Source organism: Salmo salar, unplaced genomic scaffold, assembly GCF_905237065.1.
Source record: "Salmo salar unplaced genomic scaffold, Ssal_v3.1, whole genome shotgun sequence".
Taxonomy (NCBI): domain Eukaryota; kingdom Metazoa; phylum Chordata; class Actinopteri; order Salmoniformes; family Salmonidae; genus Salmo; species Salmo salar.
Genome location: NW_025547587.1, coordinates 274,490 through 293,636, shown reverse-complemented (window position 1 = coordinate 293,636; position 19,147 = coordinate 274,490). Strand labels below are relative to the sequence as shown.

Sequence of the window (19,147 nt, the reverse complement as noted above, 5' to 3'; positions counted from 1 at the left end):
TGCAGAGTAGGTGAACGGATGATCTCTGCATGTGTGGTTCCCATCGTGAAGCATGGAGGAGGAGGTGTGATGGTGCTTTGCTGGTGACACTGTCAGTGATTTATTTAGAATTCAAGGCACACTTAACCAGCATGGCTACCACAGCATTCTGCAGCGATACGCCAACCCATCTGGTTTGCACTTAGTGGGACTATCATTTGTTTTTCAACAGGACAATGACCCAACCCCACCTCCAGGCTGTGTAAGGGCTATTTGACCAAGGAGGAGAGTGATGGAGTGCTGCATCAGATGACCTGGCCCCCACAATCAACCGACCTCAACTCAATTGAGATGGTTTGGGATAAGTTGGATCACAGAGTGAAGGAAAAGCAGCCAACAAGTCCTCAGCATATGTGGGAACTCCTTCAAGACTGTTGGAAAAGCATTCCTCATGAAGCTGGTTGAGAGAATGCCAAGAGTGTGAAAATATATTTTGATTTATTAACCTGTTATGGCTAGGGGGCAGTATTTTCACGGCTGGATAAAAAAACGTACCCGATTTAATCTGGTTACTACTCCTGCCCAGTAACTAGAATATGCATATAATTATTGGCTTTGGATAGAAAACACCCTAAAGTTTCTAAAACTGTTTGAATGGTGTCTGTGAGTATAACAGAACTCATATGGCAGGCCAAAATCTGAGAACATTTCATGCAGGAAGTGGCCTGTCTGACAAGGTGTCGTTCTTCTTGTCTCTGTTTATTGAAGAGTGAGGATCTTAGCTGTCCCGTGACACTTCCTACGGCTGCCATAGGTTCTCAGAAGGCGGCAAAAAGCAGAATCGTGGCTTTGCAGGCTCTGGCTGAAAAAAAGTAGCGCGTTTGGGTAGTGGCTGGTTACAGTACTGTGAGACTCAGGCTCGTGCCCGCGTCGACCGAAAGGTTTGTTTTCATTCCTCTGTTTAGCTAAATGGACATTCCCGGTCGGAATATTATCGCTTTTTTACGAGAAAAATGGCATAAAAATTGATTTTAAACAGCGGTTGACATGCTTCGAAGTACGGTAATGGAATATTTAGATTTTTTTTGTCACGATTTGCACCATGCGTGCGACCCTTCTTTACCATTCGGATAGTGTCTGGGACGCACGAACAAAACGCCGCTATTCGGATATAACGATGGATTATTTTGGACCAAACCAACATTTGTTATTGAAGTAGCAGTCCTGGGAGTGCATTCTGACGAAGACAACAAAAGGTAATCAAACTTTTAGAATAGTAAATCTGATATTGGTGAGTGCTAAACTTGCCGGGTGTCTAAATAGCTAGCCCGTGATGGCTGGGCTATGTACTTAGAATATTGCAAAATGTGCTTTCACCAAAAAGCTATTTTAAAATCGGACATATCGAGTGAATAGAGGAGTTATGTATCTATAATTCTTAAAATAATTGTTATGCTTTTTGTGAACGTTTATCGTGAGTAATTTAGTAAATTGTTAGCAAATTCCCCGGAAGTTTGCGGGGGGTATGCTAGTTCTGAACGTCACATGCTAATGTAAAAAGCTGTTTTTTGATATAAATATGAACTTGATTGAACAAAACATGCATGTATTGTATAACATAATGTCCTAGGTGTGTCATCTGATGAAGATCATCAAAGGTTAGTGCTGCATTTAGCTGTCTTCTGGGTTTTTGTGACATTATATGCTAGCTTGAAAAATGGGTGTCTGATTATTTCTGGCTGGGTACTCTGCTGACATAATCTAATGTTTTGCTTTCGCTGTAAAGCCTTTTTGAAATCGGACAGTGTGGTTAGATAAAGGAGAGTCTTGTCTTTAAAATGGTGTAAAATAGTCATATGTTTGAAAAATGGAAGTTTTTGTATTTTTGAGGAATTTGTAATTCGCGCCACGCCCATCATTGGATATTGGAGCAGGTGTTCCGCTAGCGGAACGTCTAGATGTAAGAGGTTAAACACTTTTTTGGTTACTACATGATTCCATATGTGTTATTTCATAGTTTTGACGTCTTCACTATTATTCTACAATGTAGAAAATAGTAAAAAATAAAGAAAAACCCTTGAATGAGTAGGTTTTGACTGGTACTGTATATAAAAACAGCAAATGTCAAAAAGTACCTCCTTTAAAACCCTTATCCCACCCCCTGCATGCTATCCATCCAATAACGCCTCATATCCTGTCCTGTAGCACCAGATCCTCCCTCCAGAGGGGAGACAGTGCCTCCTGCTGGTTAAACTGTGGTATAACACTGATTAGGCTTGGACCTATAGCTAGTAAAAGCAGACCTACGGGGGCTCAAACTCAAAAACACATTTAATTCGACAACAGACAGAGAGATACATACATTCCCAGTCAGTACAGACAAGCAGGTCTAGTCACACAGGTAGTAAACGTGTGTGTTTTTTGGGGTCTCGACAACTGCCCTTACATGGTCTCATTGAAGTCTTCAATCATCTTTACATCAGACACCAACCGAAAGAGTGACAAATCAGACTAACATGGAATTAACAACATCAACAACACAGAGAGATTGCTGCCCACACGGCACCCTATTCCCTATATTAGTGCGCTACTTTTGACAAGGGTCCATAGGAACACACGTATGGGGGGGGTCCGGTCAAAAGTAGTGCACTATATAGGGAATAGGGTGCCATTTGGGACGCAAGCCAGAGACCGTAATACGTCGAGGGGCTCCATGTAATCTAAATGAAAAGCATTTCAGGTTAACTTGAAATTAGAATAATATTTCAATTTTAAAAAACGTAACATTCCAATTCCCTTATTCGTCGACACCGTACACTTAAAGGGTTCCACCCCGGAACTCTGGAAAGTTCTAGTCGGAACCCTGAGAGGTTCCACCCGGAACCCCCGGAGTGTCACCTGATGGTGCGGTACATCATGAAGTCGACCGTGGTGCATCTTGGGAACTTGCCGATGGAGCTCTCCTCGACCGGGGTGTACACCTTGATCTGTCTCATGTGCGTGTCTCTGCCGTTCTGGTGGTTGGCTAACACCGCTATCTGGATCATGAACGTCCTGAGATATACAATACATTACAAATACATAGGACATAGAATATCATTGGTCGAAAAGCGATGTCACCTTTGAGAACAACACATATACATCTACCTGATGGGGTTGTTGACGGTGTCCAGAAGAGGGATGTGTATCCAACCACTAGGCTCTACCATCTCTAACTGCTGCAGTGGGGGAAGGAGGAGGAAGAAGAAGAGTGAGGAGGAGGAAGAGTGAAGAGATAGCATTTCTTACTTGTATCTCTGTAATAACTTGGGGGTGTTCACCAAACCCATGGTTTGGTACGTATTGCGGTTCGGTTATGGTACAGCAGAAGAAAAATTAAATTCAAACAGTGACTCTAGTTCATTTTTGGTTTATTTGGCTAAATACGCTAAACTAAAAACACACCCTATTTGTGACCCAAATCTAGTTTATGTGACGTCTTCCGTTATGTTCCCAGCGTTGTCTGTCTGTAGCGACGGGGACCGTTATGTTCCCAGCGTTGTCTGTCTGTCGCGACGGGGATCGTTATGTTCCCAGCGTTGTCTGTCTGTAGCGACGGGGATCGTTACGTTCCCAGCGTTGTCTGTCTGTCGCGACGGGGATCGTTATGTTCCCAGCGTTGTCTGTCTGTAGCGACGGGGATCGTTATGTTCCCAGCGTTGTCTGTCTGTAGCGACGGGGATCGTTATGTTCCCAGCGTTGTCTGTCTGTAGCGACGGGGATCGTTATGTTCCCAGCGTTGTCTGTCTGTCGCGACGGGGATCGTTATGTACCCAGCGTTGTCTGTCTGTCGCGACAGGGATCGTTATGTTCCCAGCGTTGTCTGTTAGCGACGGGGATCGTTACGTTCCCAGCGTTGTCTGTCTGTTGCGACGGGGATCGTTATGTTCCCAGCGTTGTCTGTCTGTTGCGACGGGGATCGTTATGTTCCCAGCGTTGTCTGTCTGTAGCGACGGGGATCGTTATGTTCCCAGCGTTGTCTGTCTGTAGCGACGGGGATCGTTATGTTCCCAGCGTTGTCTGTCTGTAGCGACGGGGATCGTTATGTTCCCAGCGTTGTCTGTCTGTTGCGACGGGGATCGTTATGTTCCCAGCGTTGTCTGTCTGTAGCGACGGGGATCATTACGTTCCCAGCGTTGTCTGTCTGTAGCGACGGGGATCGTTACGTTCCCAGCGTTGTCTGTCTGTAGCGACGGGGATCATTACGTTCCCAGCGTTGTCTGTCTGTAGCGACAGGGATCGTTACGTTCCCAGCGTTGTCTGTAGCGACAGGGATCGTTATGTTCCCAGCGTTGTCTGTCTGTAGCGACAGGGATCATTATGTTCCCAGCGTTGTCTGTCTGTAGCGACGGGGATCGTTACGTTCCCAGCGTTGATCCGACTGGTTAATGGATCCCACCATCTATAGAGGATCCTACTGGTTAATGGATCCCACCATCAACCATCTATAGAGGATCCTACTGGTTAATGGATCGCACCATCTATAGACGATCCTACTGGTTAATGGATCCCACCATCTATAGAGGATCCTACTGGTTAATGGATCCCACCATCTATAGAGGCTCCTACTGGTTAATGGATCCCACCATCTATAGAGGCTCCTACTGGTTAATGGATCCCACCATCTATAGAGGATCCTACTGGTTAATGAATCCCACCATCTATAGAGGATCCTACTGGTTAATGAATCCCACCATCTATAGAGGATCCTACTGGTTAATGAATCCCACCATCTATAGAGGATCCTACTGGTTAATGGATCCCACCATCTATAGAGGATCCTACTGGTTAATGGATCCCACCATCTATAGAGGATCCTACTGGTTAATGGATCCCACCATCTATAGAGGATCCTACTGGTTAATGGATCCCACCATCTATAGAGGATCCTACTGGTTAATGGATCCCACCATCTATAGAGGATCCTACTGGTTAATGAATCCCACCATCTATAGAGGATCCTACTGGTTAATGGATCCCACCATCTATAGAGGATCCTACTGGTTAATGGATCCCACCATCTATATAGGATCCTACTGGTTAATGGATCCCACTCACCATCTATAGAGGATCCTACTGGTTAATGGATCCCACCATCTATAGAGGATCCTACTGGTTAATGGATCCCACCATCTATAGAGGATCCTACTGGTTAATGGATCCCACCATCTATAGAGGATCCTACTGGTTAATGGATCCCACCATCTATAGAGGATCCTACTGGTTAATGGATCCCACCATCTATAGAGGATCCTACTGGTTAATGGATCCCACCATCTATAGAGGATCCTACTGGTTAATGAATCCCACCATCTATAGAGGATCCTACTGGTTAATGGATCCCACCATCTATAGAGGATCCTACTGGTTAATGGATCCCACCATCTATAGAGGATCCTACTGGTTAATGGATCCCACCATCTATAGAGGATCCTACTGGTTAATGGATCCCACCATCACTATAGAGGATCCTACTGGATAATGGATACAACCATCTATAGAGGATCCTACTGGTTAATGGATCCCACCATCTATAGAGGATCCTACTGGTTAATGGATCCCACCATCTATAGAGGATCCTACTGGTTAATGGATCCCACCATCTATAGAGGATCCTACTGGTTAATGGATCCCACCATCTATAGAGGATCCTACTGGTTAATGGATCCCACCATCAACCATCTATAGAGGATCCTACTGGTTAATGAATCCCACCATCTATAGAGGATCCTACTGGTTAATGGATCCCACCATCTATAGAGGATCCTACTGGTTAATGGATCCCACCATCTATAGAGGATCCTACTGGTTAATGGATCCCACCATCTATAGAGGATCCTACTGGTTAATGGATCCCACCATCTATAGAGGATCCTACTGGTTAATGGATCCCACCATCTATAGAGGATCCTACTGGTTAATGGATCCCACCATCTATAGAGGATCCTACTGGTTAATGGATCCCACCATCTATAGAGGATCCTACTGGTTAATGGATCCCACCATCAGCCATCTATAGAGGATCCTACTGGTTAATGAATCCCACCATCTATAGAGGATCCTACTGGTTAATGGATCCCACCATCAACCATCTATAGAGGATCCTACTGGTTAATGGATCCCACCATCAACCATCTATAGAGGATCCTACTGGTTAATGGATCCCACCATCTATAGAGGATCCTACTGGTTAATGGATCCCACCATCTATAGAGGATCCTACTGGTTAATGGATCCCACCATCTATAGAGGATCCTACTGGTTAATGGATCCCACCATCACCATCTATAGAGGATCCTACTGGTTAATGGATCCCACCATCAGCCATCTATAGAGGATCCTACTGGTTAATGGATCCCACCATCAGCCATCTATAGAGGATCCTACTGGTTAATGGATCCCACCATCAGCCATCTATAGAGGATCCTACTGGTTAATGGATCCTACCATCACCTATAGAGGATCCTACTGGTTAATGGATCCCACCATCATCTATAGAGGATCCTACTGGTTAATGGATCCCACCATCTATAGAGGATCCTACTGGTTAATGGATCCCACCATCCTATAGAGGATCCTACTGGTTAATGGATCCCACCATCTATAGAGGATCCTACTGGTTAATGGATCCCACCATCTATAGAGGATCCTACTGGTTAATGGATCCCACCATCTATAGAGGATCCTACTGGTTAATGGATCCCACCATCTATAGAGGATCCTACTGGTTAATGGATCCCACCATCTATAGAGGATCCTACTGGTTAATGGATCCCACCATCAACCATCTATAGAGGATCCTACTGGTTAATGAATCCCACCATCTATAGAGGATCCTACTGGTTAATGGATCCCACCATCTATAGAGGATCCTACTGGTTAATGGATCCCACCATCTATAGAGGATCCTACTGGTTAATGGATCCCACCATCTATAGAGGATCCTACTGGTTAATGGATCCCACCATCTATAGAGGATCCTACTGGTTAATGGATCCCACCATCTATAGAGGCTCCTACTGGTTAATGAATCCCACCATCTATAGAGGCTCCTACTGGTTAATGAATCCCACCATCTATAGAGGATCCTACTGGTTAATGGATCCCACCATCTATAGAGGATCCTACTGGTTAATGGATCCCACCATCTATAGAGGATCCTACTGGTTAATGGATCCCACCATCAGCCATCTATAGAGGATCCTACTGGTTAATGAATCCCACCATCTATAGAGGATCCTACTGGTTAATGGATCCCACCATCAACCATCTATAGAGGATCCTACTGGTTAATGGATCCCACCATCTATAGAGGATCCTACTGGTTAATGAATCCCACCATCTATAGAGGATCCTACTGGTTAATGGATCCCACCATCTATAGAGGATCCTACTGGTTAATGGATCCCACCATCAGCCATCTATAGAGGATCCTACTGGTTAATGGATCCCACCATCAGCCATCTATAGAGGATCCTACTGGTTAATGGATCCCACCATCGCCTATAGAGGATCCTACTGGTTAATGGATCCTACCATCTATAGAGGATCCTACTGGTTAATGGATCCCACCATCTAAGTCCTACTGTTTACCATCTATAGAGGATCCTACTGGTTAATGAATCCCACCATCAGCCATCTATAGAGGATCCTACTGGTTAATGGATCCCACCATCAGCCATCTATAGAGGATCCTACTGGTTAATGGATCCCACCATCAGCCATCTATAGAGGATCCTACTGGTTAATGGATCCCACCATCAGCCATCTATAGAGGATCCTACTGGTTAATGGATCCTACCATCTATAGAGGATCCTACTGGTTAATGGATCCCACCATCTATAGAGGATCCTACTGGTTAATGGATCCCACCATCTATAGAGGATCCTACTGGTTAATGGATCCCACCATCTATAGAGGATCCTACTGGTTAATGGATCCCACCATCTATAGAGGATCCTACTGGTTAATGGATCCCACCATCAGCCATCTATAGAGGATCCTACTGGTTAATGGATCCTACCATCTATAGAGGATCCTACTGGTTAATGGATCCCACCATCTATAGAGGATCCTACTGGTTAATGGATCCTACCATCTATAGAGGATCCTACTGGTTAATGGATCCCACCATCAGCCATCTATAGAGGATCCTACTGGTTAATGGATCCCACCATCAGCCATCTATAGAGGATCCTACTGGTTAATGGATCCCACCATCAGCCATTATAGAGGGTCCTACTGGTTAATGGATCCCACCATCAGCCATCTCTAGACTTCCCGGCTGCGCCTCACAAAAGGATAGTTTGAAATCTCCGCCAGTTAAGATCAGAATGTTGACTACAACGTGCCCAAACACACAGACTACAATGCCCCCCAACTCTGCTTTACTCACGAGGAGATGGTATACAGCGCAGCGTAGGCATAGCCTTTAGACCGACCTAGTGCTTCTATTTAAACAATGTAATATTGGGGTTCATAGTGCCGAGGTCCCGTATCGTTAAAGCCTTAGTAATAACATCACATAACAGTTATAACATCACATAACAGTTATAACATGTACACACTGATACATATAACATGTACACACGAACAGTTATAACATGTACACACTGATACATATCACAGTTATAACATGTACACACTGATACATATCACAGTTACAACATGTACACACTGATACATATAACAGTTATAACATGTACACACTGATACATATCACAGTTATAACATGTACACACTGATACATATAACATCACATAACAGTTATAGCATCACATAAGTTATAACATGTACACACTGATACATATAACATCACAGAACAGTTATAAAATGTACACACTGATACATATCACAGTTATAACATCACAGAACAGTTATAACATGTAGACACTGATACATATAACAGTTATAACATCACAGAACAGTTATAACATGTAGACACTGATACATATCACAGTTATAACATCACAGAACAGTTATAACATGTACACACTGATACATATCACAGTTATAACATCACAGAACAGTTATAACATGTACACACTGATACATATCACAGTTATAACATCACAGAACAGTTATAACATGTACACACTGATACATATCACAGTTACAACATGTACACACTGATACATATCACAGTTACAACATGTACACACTGATACATATCACAGTTACAACATGTACACACTGATACATATAACAGTTATAACATCACAGAACAGTTATAACATGTAGACACTGATACATATCACAGTTATAACATCACAGAACAGTTATAACATGTACACACTGATACATATCACAGTTACAACATCACAGAACAGTTATAACATGTACACACTGATACATATAACAGTTATAACATCACAGAACAGTTATAACATGTACACACTGATACATATCACAGTTACAACATGTACACACTGATACATATCACAGTTATAACATGTACACACTGATACATATCACAGTTACAACATGTACACACTGATACATATCACAGTTACAACATGTACACACTGATACATATCACAGTTATAACATGTACACACTGATACATATCACAGTTATAACATGTACACACTGATACATATCACAGTTATAACATGTACACACTGATACATATCACAGTTATAACATCACAGAACAGTTATAACATGTAGACACTGATACATATAACAGTTATAACATCACAGAACAGTTATAACATGTAGACACTGATACATATAACAGTTATAACATCACAGAACAGTTACAACATGTACACACTGATACATATCACAGTTATAACATGTACACACTGATACATATAACAGTTATAACATCACAGAACAGTTATAACATGTACACACTGATACATATCACAGTTATAACATGTACACACTGATACATATCACAGTTATAACATCACAGAATTACACACACTGATACATATAACAGTTATAACATCACAGACAGTTATAACATGTACACACTGATACATATAACAGTTATAACATCACAGAACAGTTATAACATGTACACACTGATACATATCACAGTTATAACATGTACACACTGATACATATCACAGTTACAACATGTACACACTGATACATATCACAGTTACAACATGTACACACTGATACATATCACAGTTATAACATGTACACACTGATACATATCACAGTTATAACATGTACACACTGATACATATCACAGTTGAAGTTCTTACTCTGATCTCCTGCAGGTTGTGGAAGTTGTTTCCTACTCTGACAGAGATCTTACTGGGGGTGTAGCTCTCGTCTGACTTGTAGTCTGCATACATACACAGCATCTTCACTGTGGTCTTTCTCCTGGGGAGAGAAGACAGGAAGGAAGAGATGAATGAGGTCTTTCTCCTGGGGAGAGAAGACGGGAAGGAAGAGATGAATGAGGTCTTCCTCCTGGGGAGAGAAGACGGGAAGGAAGAGATGAATGAGGTCTTTCTCCTGGGGAGGGAAAACAGGAAGGAAGAGATGAATGAGGTCTTTCTCCTGGGGAGGGAAAACAGGAAGGAAGAGATGAATGAGGTCTTTCTCCTGGGGAGAGAAGACAGGAAGGAAGAGATGAATGAGGTCTTTCTCCTGGGGAGAGAAGACAGGAAGGAAGAGATGAATGAGGTCTTTCTCCTGGGGAGAGAAGACAGGAAGGAAGAGATGAATGAGGTCTTTCTCCTGGGGAGAGAAGACAGGAAGGAAGAGATGAATGAGGTCTTTCTCCTGGGGAGAGAAGACAGGAAGGAAGAGATGAATGAGGTCTTTCTCCTGGGGAGAGAAGACAGGAAGGAAGAGATGAATGATGTATGTTGGAGATGTCTTCATTGAGATCCTGATTGACTAATTCAGTCACAGGCAGGCAGACAGGCAGGCAGACAGGCAGGGAGAAAGGGATACAGACAGGCAGGCAGACAGGCAGGGAGAAAGGGATACAGACAGGCAGGGAGACAGACAGGCAGGCAGACAGGCAGGGAGAAAGGGATACAGACAGGCAGGGAGACAGACAGACAGGCAGGGAGACAGACAGGCAGGCAAGGAGACAGGCAGGCAGGCAAGGAGACAGGCAGGCAGACAGGGAGACAGACAAACAGGCAGACAGGCTGGCAGACAGACAGACAGGCAGACAGACAGACAGGCAGACAGACAGGCAGGGAGACAGACAGGCAGGGAGACAGACAGGCAGGGAGACAGACAGGCAGGGAGACAGACAGGCAGGGAGACAGACAGGCAGGGAGACAGACTGTACCTGAACTGGATGTTGACTAGGTGTGGCTGGGATCCATCAGACTGCCAGTATGTCTCCAAGTTATCATCTCTCAGCTGGTCCACACCAAAACCTAGACAGGGAGGGGAACAGAGCCAGTGGAGGAGTTCACCAGTCAGCTGACTAGAGGAGCAGAGAAATAACGCCAGGGTTGAGTTCATCAGAGAGGAAGGAGAACACCAGGGTTGAGTTCATCAGAGAGGAAGGAGAACGCCAGGGTTGAGTTCATCAGAGAGGAGGGAGAACACCAGGGTTGAGTTCATCAGAGAGGAGGGAGAACGCCAGGGTTGAGTTCATCAGAGAGGAAGGAGAACACCAGGGTTGAGTTCATCAGAGAGGAGGGAGAACGCCAGGGTTGAGTTCATCAGAGAGGAAGGAGAACGCCAGGGTTGAGTTCATCAGAGAGGAAGGAGAACGCCAGGGTTGAGTTCATCAGAGAGGAAGGAGAACGCCAGGGTTGAGTTCATCAGAGAGGAAGGAGAACACCAGGGTTGAGTTCATCAGAGAGGAGAACGCCAGGGTTGAGTTCATCAGAGAGGAAGGAGAACGCCAGGGTTGAGTTCATCAGAGAGGAGGGAGAACGCCAGGGTTGAGTTCATCAGAGAGGAGAACGCCAGGGTTGAGTTCATCAGAGAGGAGAACGCCAGGGTTGAGTTCATCAGAGAGGAGAACACCAGGGTTGAGTTCATCAGAGAGGAGAACACCAGGGTTGAGTTCATCAGAGAGGAAGGAGAACGCCAGGGTTGAGTTCATCAGAGAGGAAGGAGAACACCAGGGTTGAGTTCATCAGAGAGGAAGGAGAACACCAGGGTTGAGTTCATCAGAGAGGAAGGAGAACGCCAGGGTTGAGTTCATCAGAGAGGAAGGAGAACGCCAGGGTTGAGTTCATCAGAGAGGAAGGAGAACACCAGGGTTGAGTTCATCAGAGAGGAAGGAGAACACCAGGGTTGAGTTCATCAGAGAGGAAGGAGAACACCAGGGTTGAGTTCATCAGAGAGGAAGGAGAACACCAGGGTTGAGTTCATCAGAGAGGAGGGAGAACGCCAGGGTTGAGTTCATCAGAGAGGAGGGAGAACGCCAGGGTTGAGTTCATCAGAGAGGAGAACGCCAGGGTTGAGTTCATCAGAGAGGAGGGAGAACGCCAGGGTTGAGTTCATCAGAGAGGAAGGAGAACACCAGGGTTGAGTTCATCAGAGAGGAAGGAGAACACCAGGGTTGAGTTCATCAGAGAGGAGGGAGAACACCAGGGTTGAGTTCATCAGAGAGGAAGGAGAACACCAGGGTTGAGTTCATCAGAGAGGAAGGAGAACGCCAGGGTTGAGTTCATCAGAGAGGAGGGAGAACACCAGGGTTGAGTTCATCAGAGAGGAAGGAGAACTCCAGGGTTGAGTTCATCAGAGAGGAGGGAGAACGCCAGGGTTGAGTTCATCAGAGAGGAAGGAGAACACCAGGGTTGAGTTCATCAGAGAGGAGGGAGAACGCCAGGGTTGAGTTCATCAGAGAGGAAGGAGAACACCAGGGTTGAGTTCATCAGAGAGGAAGGAGAACACCAGGGTTGAGTTCATCAGAGAGGAGGGAGAACGCCAGGGTTGAGTTCATCAGAGAGGAAGGAGAACACCAGGGTTGAGTTCATCAGAGAGGAGGGAGAACGCCAGGGTTGAGTTCATCAGAGAGGAAGGAGAACACCAGGGTTGAGTTCATCAGAGAGGAGGGAGAACGCCAGGGTTGAGTTCATCAGAGAGGAAGGAGAACGCCAGGGTTGAGTTCATCAGAGAGGAGAACGCCAGGGTTGAGTTCATCAGAGAGGAAGGAGAACGCCAGGGTTGAGTTCATCAGAGAGGAAGGAGAACACCAGGGTTGAGTTCATCAGAGAGGAAGGAGAACGCCAGGGTTGAGTTCATCAGAGAGGAGAACGCCAGGGTTGAGTTCATCAGAGAGGAGAACGCCAGGGTTGAGTTCATCAGAGAGGAGAACACCAGGGTTGAGTTCATCAGAGAGGAAGGAGAACGCCAGGGTTGAGTTCATCAGAGAGGAAGGAGAACGCCAGGGTTGAGTTCATCAGAGAGGAAGGAACACCAGGGTTGAGTTCATCAGAGAGGAGAACACCAGGGTTGAGTTCATCAGAGAGAGGAGAACACCAGGGTTGAGTTCATCAGAGAGGAAGGAGAACACCAGGGTTGAGTTCATCAGAGAGGAGGGAGAACGCCAGGGTTGAGTTCATCAGAGAGGAGGGAGAACGCCAGGGTTGAGTTCATCAGAGAGGAGAACGCCAGGGTTGAGTTCATCAGAGAGGAGGGAGAACGCCAGGGTTGAGTTCATCAGAGAGGAGAACGCCAGGGTTGAGTTCATCAGAGAGGAAGGAGAACGCCAGGGTTGAGTTCATCAGACAACAAACAGACTGAAACCGGGAGAGACTGTCCTGAATTGTCCAATAACTCGTTTTCATGACCTTTTGCGTAACATTTTTGCTACAGTGTGCACTAATGAATAGAACCCAACTGAACTCACCTGGTTTACAGGAAGACAGAGACCACACCGCCTGAGAGCCGATCTCCCGGACTGTCCCGGTCCTCTCCAGCTGCTTGGGGTCAGAACCTGGTGGGGTCTTACTGGGGGTCGCCATGCTACACAACACAGGAAGGAACAAAACCACTGAAAATAGAATGAATTACATCAGAGGTTGCAGCCCCAATCGCTGTTGTCTGATCGGGTCGATGGTGGCGGCGCTGACAGCTCCTGCTAGACTGCTTCACGGTGTTAAATAGTACCTTGTTTCATCACTTCCTACGACTTATTAAAAATACTTATTATGTCGGTATTCTTATCTTGTATTAGTTATTATTAGCTGTATGGATCTAGACCTGTAAGTGTAGTTTAGTAGGATGGAGGCAGCCATAGCTGTATGGATCTGAGACCGTAAGTGTAGTTTAGTAGCATGGAGGCAGCCATGGCTGTATGGATCTAGACCTGTAAGTGTAGTTTAGTAGGATGGAGGCAGCCATAGCTGTATGGATCTGAAACAGTAAGTGTAGTTTAGTAGGATGGAGGCATCCATAGCTGTATGGATCTGAAACAGTAAGTGTAGTTTAGTAGGATGAGGCAGCCATAGCTGTATGGATCTGAAACCGTAAGTGTAGTTTAGTAGCATGGAGGCAGCCATAGCTGCATGGATCTGAAACAGAAAGTGTAGTTTAGTAGGATGGAAGCAGCCATAGCTGTATGGATCTAGACCTGTAAGTGTAGTTTAGTAGGATGGAGGTAGCATAGCTGTATGGATCTGAAACAGTAAGTGTAGTTTAGTAGGATGGAAGCAGCCATAGCTGTATGGATCTAGACCTGTAAGTGTAGTTTAGTAGGATGGAGGCAGCTATAGCTGTAAGGATCTGAAACAGTAAGTGTAGTTTAGTAGCATGGAGGCAGCCATAGCTGTATGGATCTAGACCTGTAAGTGTAGTTTAGTAGGATAGAGGCAGCCATAGCTGTATGGATCTGAAACCGTAAGTGTAGTTTAGTAGCATGGAAGCAGCCATAGCTGTATGGATCTGAAACAGTAAGTGTAGTTTAGTAGGATGGAAGCAGCCATAGCTGCATGGATCTAGAACTGTAAGTGTAGTTTAGTAGGATGGAGGCAGCCATAGCTGTATGGATCTGAAACAGTAAGTGTAGTTTAGTAGCATGGAGGCAGCCATAGCTGTATGGATCTAGACCTGTAAGTGTAGTTTAGTAGGATAGAGGCAGCCATAGCTGTATGGATCTGAAACCGTAAGTGTAGTTTAGTAGCATGGAAGCAGCCATAGCTGTATGGATCTGAAACAGTAAGTGTAGTTTAGTAGGATGGAAGCAGCCATAGCTGCATGGATCTAGAACTGTAAGTGTAGTTTAGTAGGATGGAGGCAGCCATAGCTGTATGGATCTGAAACAGTAAGTGTAGTTTAGTAGCATGGAGGTAGAATAGCTGTATGGATCTGAAACAGTAAGTGTAGTTTAGTAGGATGGAGGCAGCCATAGCTGTATGGATCTAGAACTGTAAGTATGTTTTGTTATTTTTGATTGAAGTATTCTTTCTCGCTGATGAAAGGGTCCATATGTTTTGAAAGCCGTGTCGCAAGTGATGATTTACGTTCCTAAAAATGTTTTGATTGTAGTTCACGAGGCAGTCATGGGTGAACCGCCAGGGAGACGGCAGAATGTCCCACAACCGCCAGGGAGACGGCAGAATGTCCCACAACCGCCAGGGAGACGGCAGAATGTCCCACAACCGCCAGGGAGACGGCAGAATGTCCCACAACCGCCGGGAGACGGCGGAATAGGCGCCTAGAGTTTTCAAGCGCTAGACAAAAACCCAGATCATCAACAGCAGAGGTGCATAAATTCAAAATGTACCACACTGCTCAACACAGGATCACCAAACAGATCTAGATGATCATGGTAGGCTTTGATCATATTGGGCTCAGTCATGTAGCTACAGCAGAGGTACGGAGGTAAAATCATTGACGTAATGATTTGAGCTTGTAGAATAGAGAACGACAAGGACAAAGATGGCTGCCAGTTTCTACCGGATTAAGTCTTTGTGGATCTTGGGACAGTGATGTGTTGTATCTCGTATTTATGTACATCAAAGCCACAGAATGGCGCCAGAAAGAGATGATGTTTTAAGGGCTCCTAACCAATTTTGCAACTTTGTGTGTTTTTTTTCACGTTGTTTGTAACTTATTTCGTACATAATGTTGCCGCCTTCTCTTGTGAGAACTTGTGAGAATTTGTCGGCGAGTGGGTAACCCGTCTCAACCATCCGACTTACTGGCCAACGTGCAATCACTGGAGAATAAACTGGATCAGCTCCATTCGACACTGTCCTACCAACGGTACATTAAAAACTGTAATATCCTATGTTTCAACGAGTCGTGGCTGAACAAGGACATGGATAATATACAGTTAGCTGGGTTTTCCGCGCATCAGCAAGAAAGAACAGCAGCCTCCGATAAGATCAGTGGGGAGGTGTGTGTCTCTTTGTCAACAACAGCTGGTGCGCGATCTCTAATATGAAGGAGATCTCGAGGTTCTGCTCACCTGAGGTAGAATACCTCATGATAAACTGTAGACCACACTATCTACCAAGAGAGTTTTCAACTATATTTTTCATAGCCGTCTATTTACCACCACAAATCGATGCTGGTACTAAGACCACACTCAACAAGCTGTATAAGGCCATAAGCAAACAAGAAATGGTCATCCAGAGGCGGTGCTCCTAGAGGCGGTGCTCTGAAAGCAGGAAAACTGAAATCCGTTTTATCTACCAACATGTCACGTGCAACCAGAAGAGGGGGGACGGGGGACGACGACGACAACTCTAGACCACCTTTACCCTGTACTCCACACAGACTCAAAGCTCTCCCTCGCCCTCCATTTGGCAAATCTGACCATAACTCTATCCTCCTGATTCCTGCTTACAAGCAAAAACGCAAACAGGAAGTGCAAGTGACGCATTCAACAAGGGAGTGGTCCAATGAAGCGGATACTAAACTACAGGACTGTTTTGCACAGACTGGAATATGTTCCGGGATTGATCCGATGGCATTAATGAGTATACCGCATCAGTATGAACTGATCACGCCTTCACGTCCCCCAGGGCATCGTGGAGCTGACAGCAGGCCTGAACAGACCCTGTCTAACTGGGAGTGTATTGCAGCCTGGAGGAGGGGGGGGAACAATTGTAAATGGTTTAGATAAGGAATTACGTGAATCAAGGGCTATAGCTACAGATTCACAGAATGCAGCCAATGTCAAAGCTAAATAAATGATTTCCTACCTTCAGTCGTGCTTCTACTAAAACTCCAGATCTAACTGGGTGATCAATAAATCTTGGGATTTACCTCAGTTGTTAGGTGTTAACAGGTGAATGATTACTTTTCCAATGATTTTGCTAGCTAGCCATGGCTCCACACAGAATCTAGCTTAAAAATAGTTAGCAAAATAACTTCACCAAATTGATTTCGGTAGCTAGCATCAAAACTACAACGTTAGAGTTACAAACTTAATAACAATGACTTTGACAAAAGCTTCCAAAAACGTATTACAAAGAAGAAAAAAACCTTGTTGCCATTAAAGAAAGACATTTAAACGTACCCGCCGTGACAGCTGAGCTTCTTTGGTGGACATTGCGCAAGTGGTAACCTGGTAACCCACGTCGTTACGTGATTGACAGGTGATTCCACCGCCCATGTGAGCTGTCACCAACCAACCAGTGTAGAGTATACTGGTATATGAAAATCTCATCTGATTGGTTAGAAGAAGCTGGTCCCGTCCCACCTCCAAGGGCTCCTTCTCAGTGCTTGAACGTCTACAAAGCTTTTTGTATCGGTAGGCCGCTAAAGCACTGACACAAGCCTGATCATGCGAAATTAACATGAACAGATGAACAGATGCAATTATTGCTCACAAATATTAAGTTACAAGTTTGTGAATGCGATTACAACTACAAATTCGTATTTTTCATATTCACAACTTATCAGTTACATGTTTGGGAATGTGTTTAAAAGTAGAAATATATTCAACAAAACTCAAATCATTATGTCAATGATTTTCCTCCATATTAATGTGCCACACTATTTTGAGATTATTGTGGGTCCGAAATATTTCGATCTGTTAATATTTGTGCTGCCTTGTTAACTCGTCATTGTCACGCCAAACAACATGTGACAATTATAGTTCTGAGTTATCGTTTACCTACCTTATTCATTTTTTTTTTTTTAAATGGCTTGACATTGCAATGCCGTGACCTGGATTCGAACCGATGTCCGTGCGGTCCCAACGAGAATTACTGACCACTACATGATCACGGCAAGCTACCAAGGCTTGTGGCTTACAAGTGGAGAAAGCAGAGGGCTTTTCATTGAAACCTGAAGTGACATGCGCTAGTAGTACGCAACATACAGTATCGATTACCAATGAGAGTTGGCAACATAACAATAACAAGTATCACGTCGATGACCCTTTACGCATCTCTGTCAAGTTAGCTAGCTAGCTATGTTAACAGTCACGCAAAACCATTTGTGCCAGAAAACAATAACTTTGTTATATTACCTTACTCCTATGTCGTGGTTTTTGCTTTTCGTCTTTAACTAATCGTAGATGGCATTTTGTTTAAATGAAATATTAAATTACTGCTGCTTGTTTTTGCTACTTCGAATCTCCCACTTCTCGCTCCAGGTTTTGGTCGCATGTTGATGACGACACAGGAAGTGGAGACACTTCTGTCGCACAACAATGCCTTTCTCGCGCGACCTTTTCCTTTCCGACTTCTCTCCGAGATAGAACGAAAGAGCATTTATTGATGTACTCTTTTTTCTCTTTCTGTCTCTCCCTAGTAATGAAGCTGTAAAGTTAGACCTAGACACTGATCTTGGGACAGTTATTCTCCCCTGTGGTGAGGGTTAGGGCGTGGGGTTAAACTGATCCTAGACCTGTGCTTAAGGGCAGTTTTCTCAAATGTCTTGTTATGCATCTTACATACATTGTCCATCTGTGGTACCCGTATGAGGGGTGATAAAGGCCATAAATGAACCGAAGGGGACACTGAACGCATTACAAACTCCTTGTTGAACGTGTGAACACCCAAAAAAAATTCGGATGTTTTTTTTGTCACACTTTCAGAGGTTTTATATATAAATTATAATTTTTTTAATACATTGATTGAAAAACATTCTAGACACAGGCTAGAACTTTATTTTTCATTTATTTAACTAGGCATGTCAGTTAAGAACAAATTCTTATTTACAATGATGGCCTACCGGGGAACAGTGGGTTAACTGCATTATTCAGTAATTGTAAGTCGCTCTGGAT

At 44.5% G+C, this 19,147-nt stretch overlaps 1 protein-coding gene across 4 annotated transcripts; it reads right to left on the bottom strand.

The window, feature by feature from the left end:
• Positions 1–2,292: 2,292 nt before the first annotated feature.
• On the bottom strand, positions 2,293–18,557 carry anapc10 (anaphase promoting complex subunit 10). Of its 4 annotated transcripts, none has more exons than XM_014156836.2 (6): positions 18,389–18,557; positions 13,814–13,929; positions 11,288–11,378; positions 10,239–10,359; positions 3,127–3,197; positions 2,293–3,033 (listed from the first exon to the last, which is right to left on the bottom strand). In XM_014156836.2, exons 2-6 carry the CDS (start codon positions 13,926–13,928, stop codon positions 2,874–2,876), a joined length of 558 nt encoding a protein of 185 aa, XP_014012311.1. In that variant the 5' UTR covers position 13,929; positions 18,389–18,557; the 3' UTR covers positions 2,293–2,873. The 4 variants fall into 4 exon arrangements, with proteins under 4 accessions (XP_014012311.1, XP_014012313.1, XP_014012315.1 ...); XM_014156838.2 differs by having other exon boundaries at positions 13,814–13,957; positions 18,389–18,555; XM_014156840.2 differs by lacking the exon at positions 18,389–18,557 and adding an exon at positions 18,036–18,303.
• Between the last annotated feature and the right edge of the window lie 590 nt (positions 18,558–19,147).

Excerpts from the sequence above, each read along its gene's own strand:
- anapc10 (XM_014156836.2), bottom strand. The coding sequence starts at position 13,928 with ATGGCGACCCCCAGTAAGACCCCACCAGGTTCTGACCCCAAGCAGCTG. Across the intron at positions 10,360-11,287 it reads CTAGTCAACATCCAGTTCAG|GAGAAAGACCACAGTGAAGA; the intron begins GTACAGTCTGTC and ends TTCTCTCCCCAG. Across the intron at positions 3,034-3,126 it reads ACCGTCAACAACCCCATCAG|GACGTTCATGATCCAGATAG; the intron begins GTAGATGTATAT and ends TGTATATCTCAG.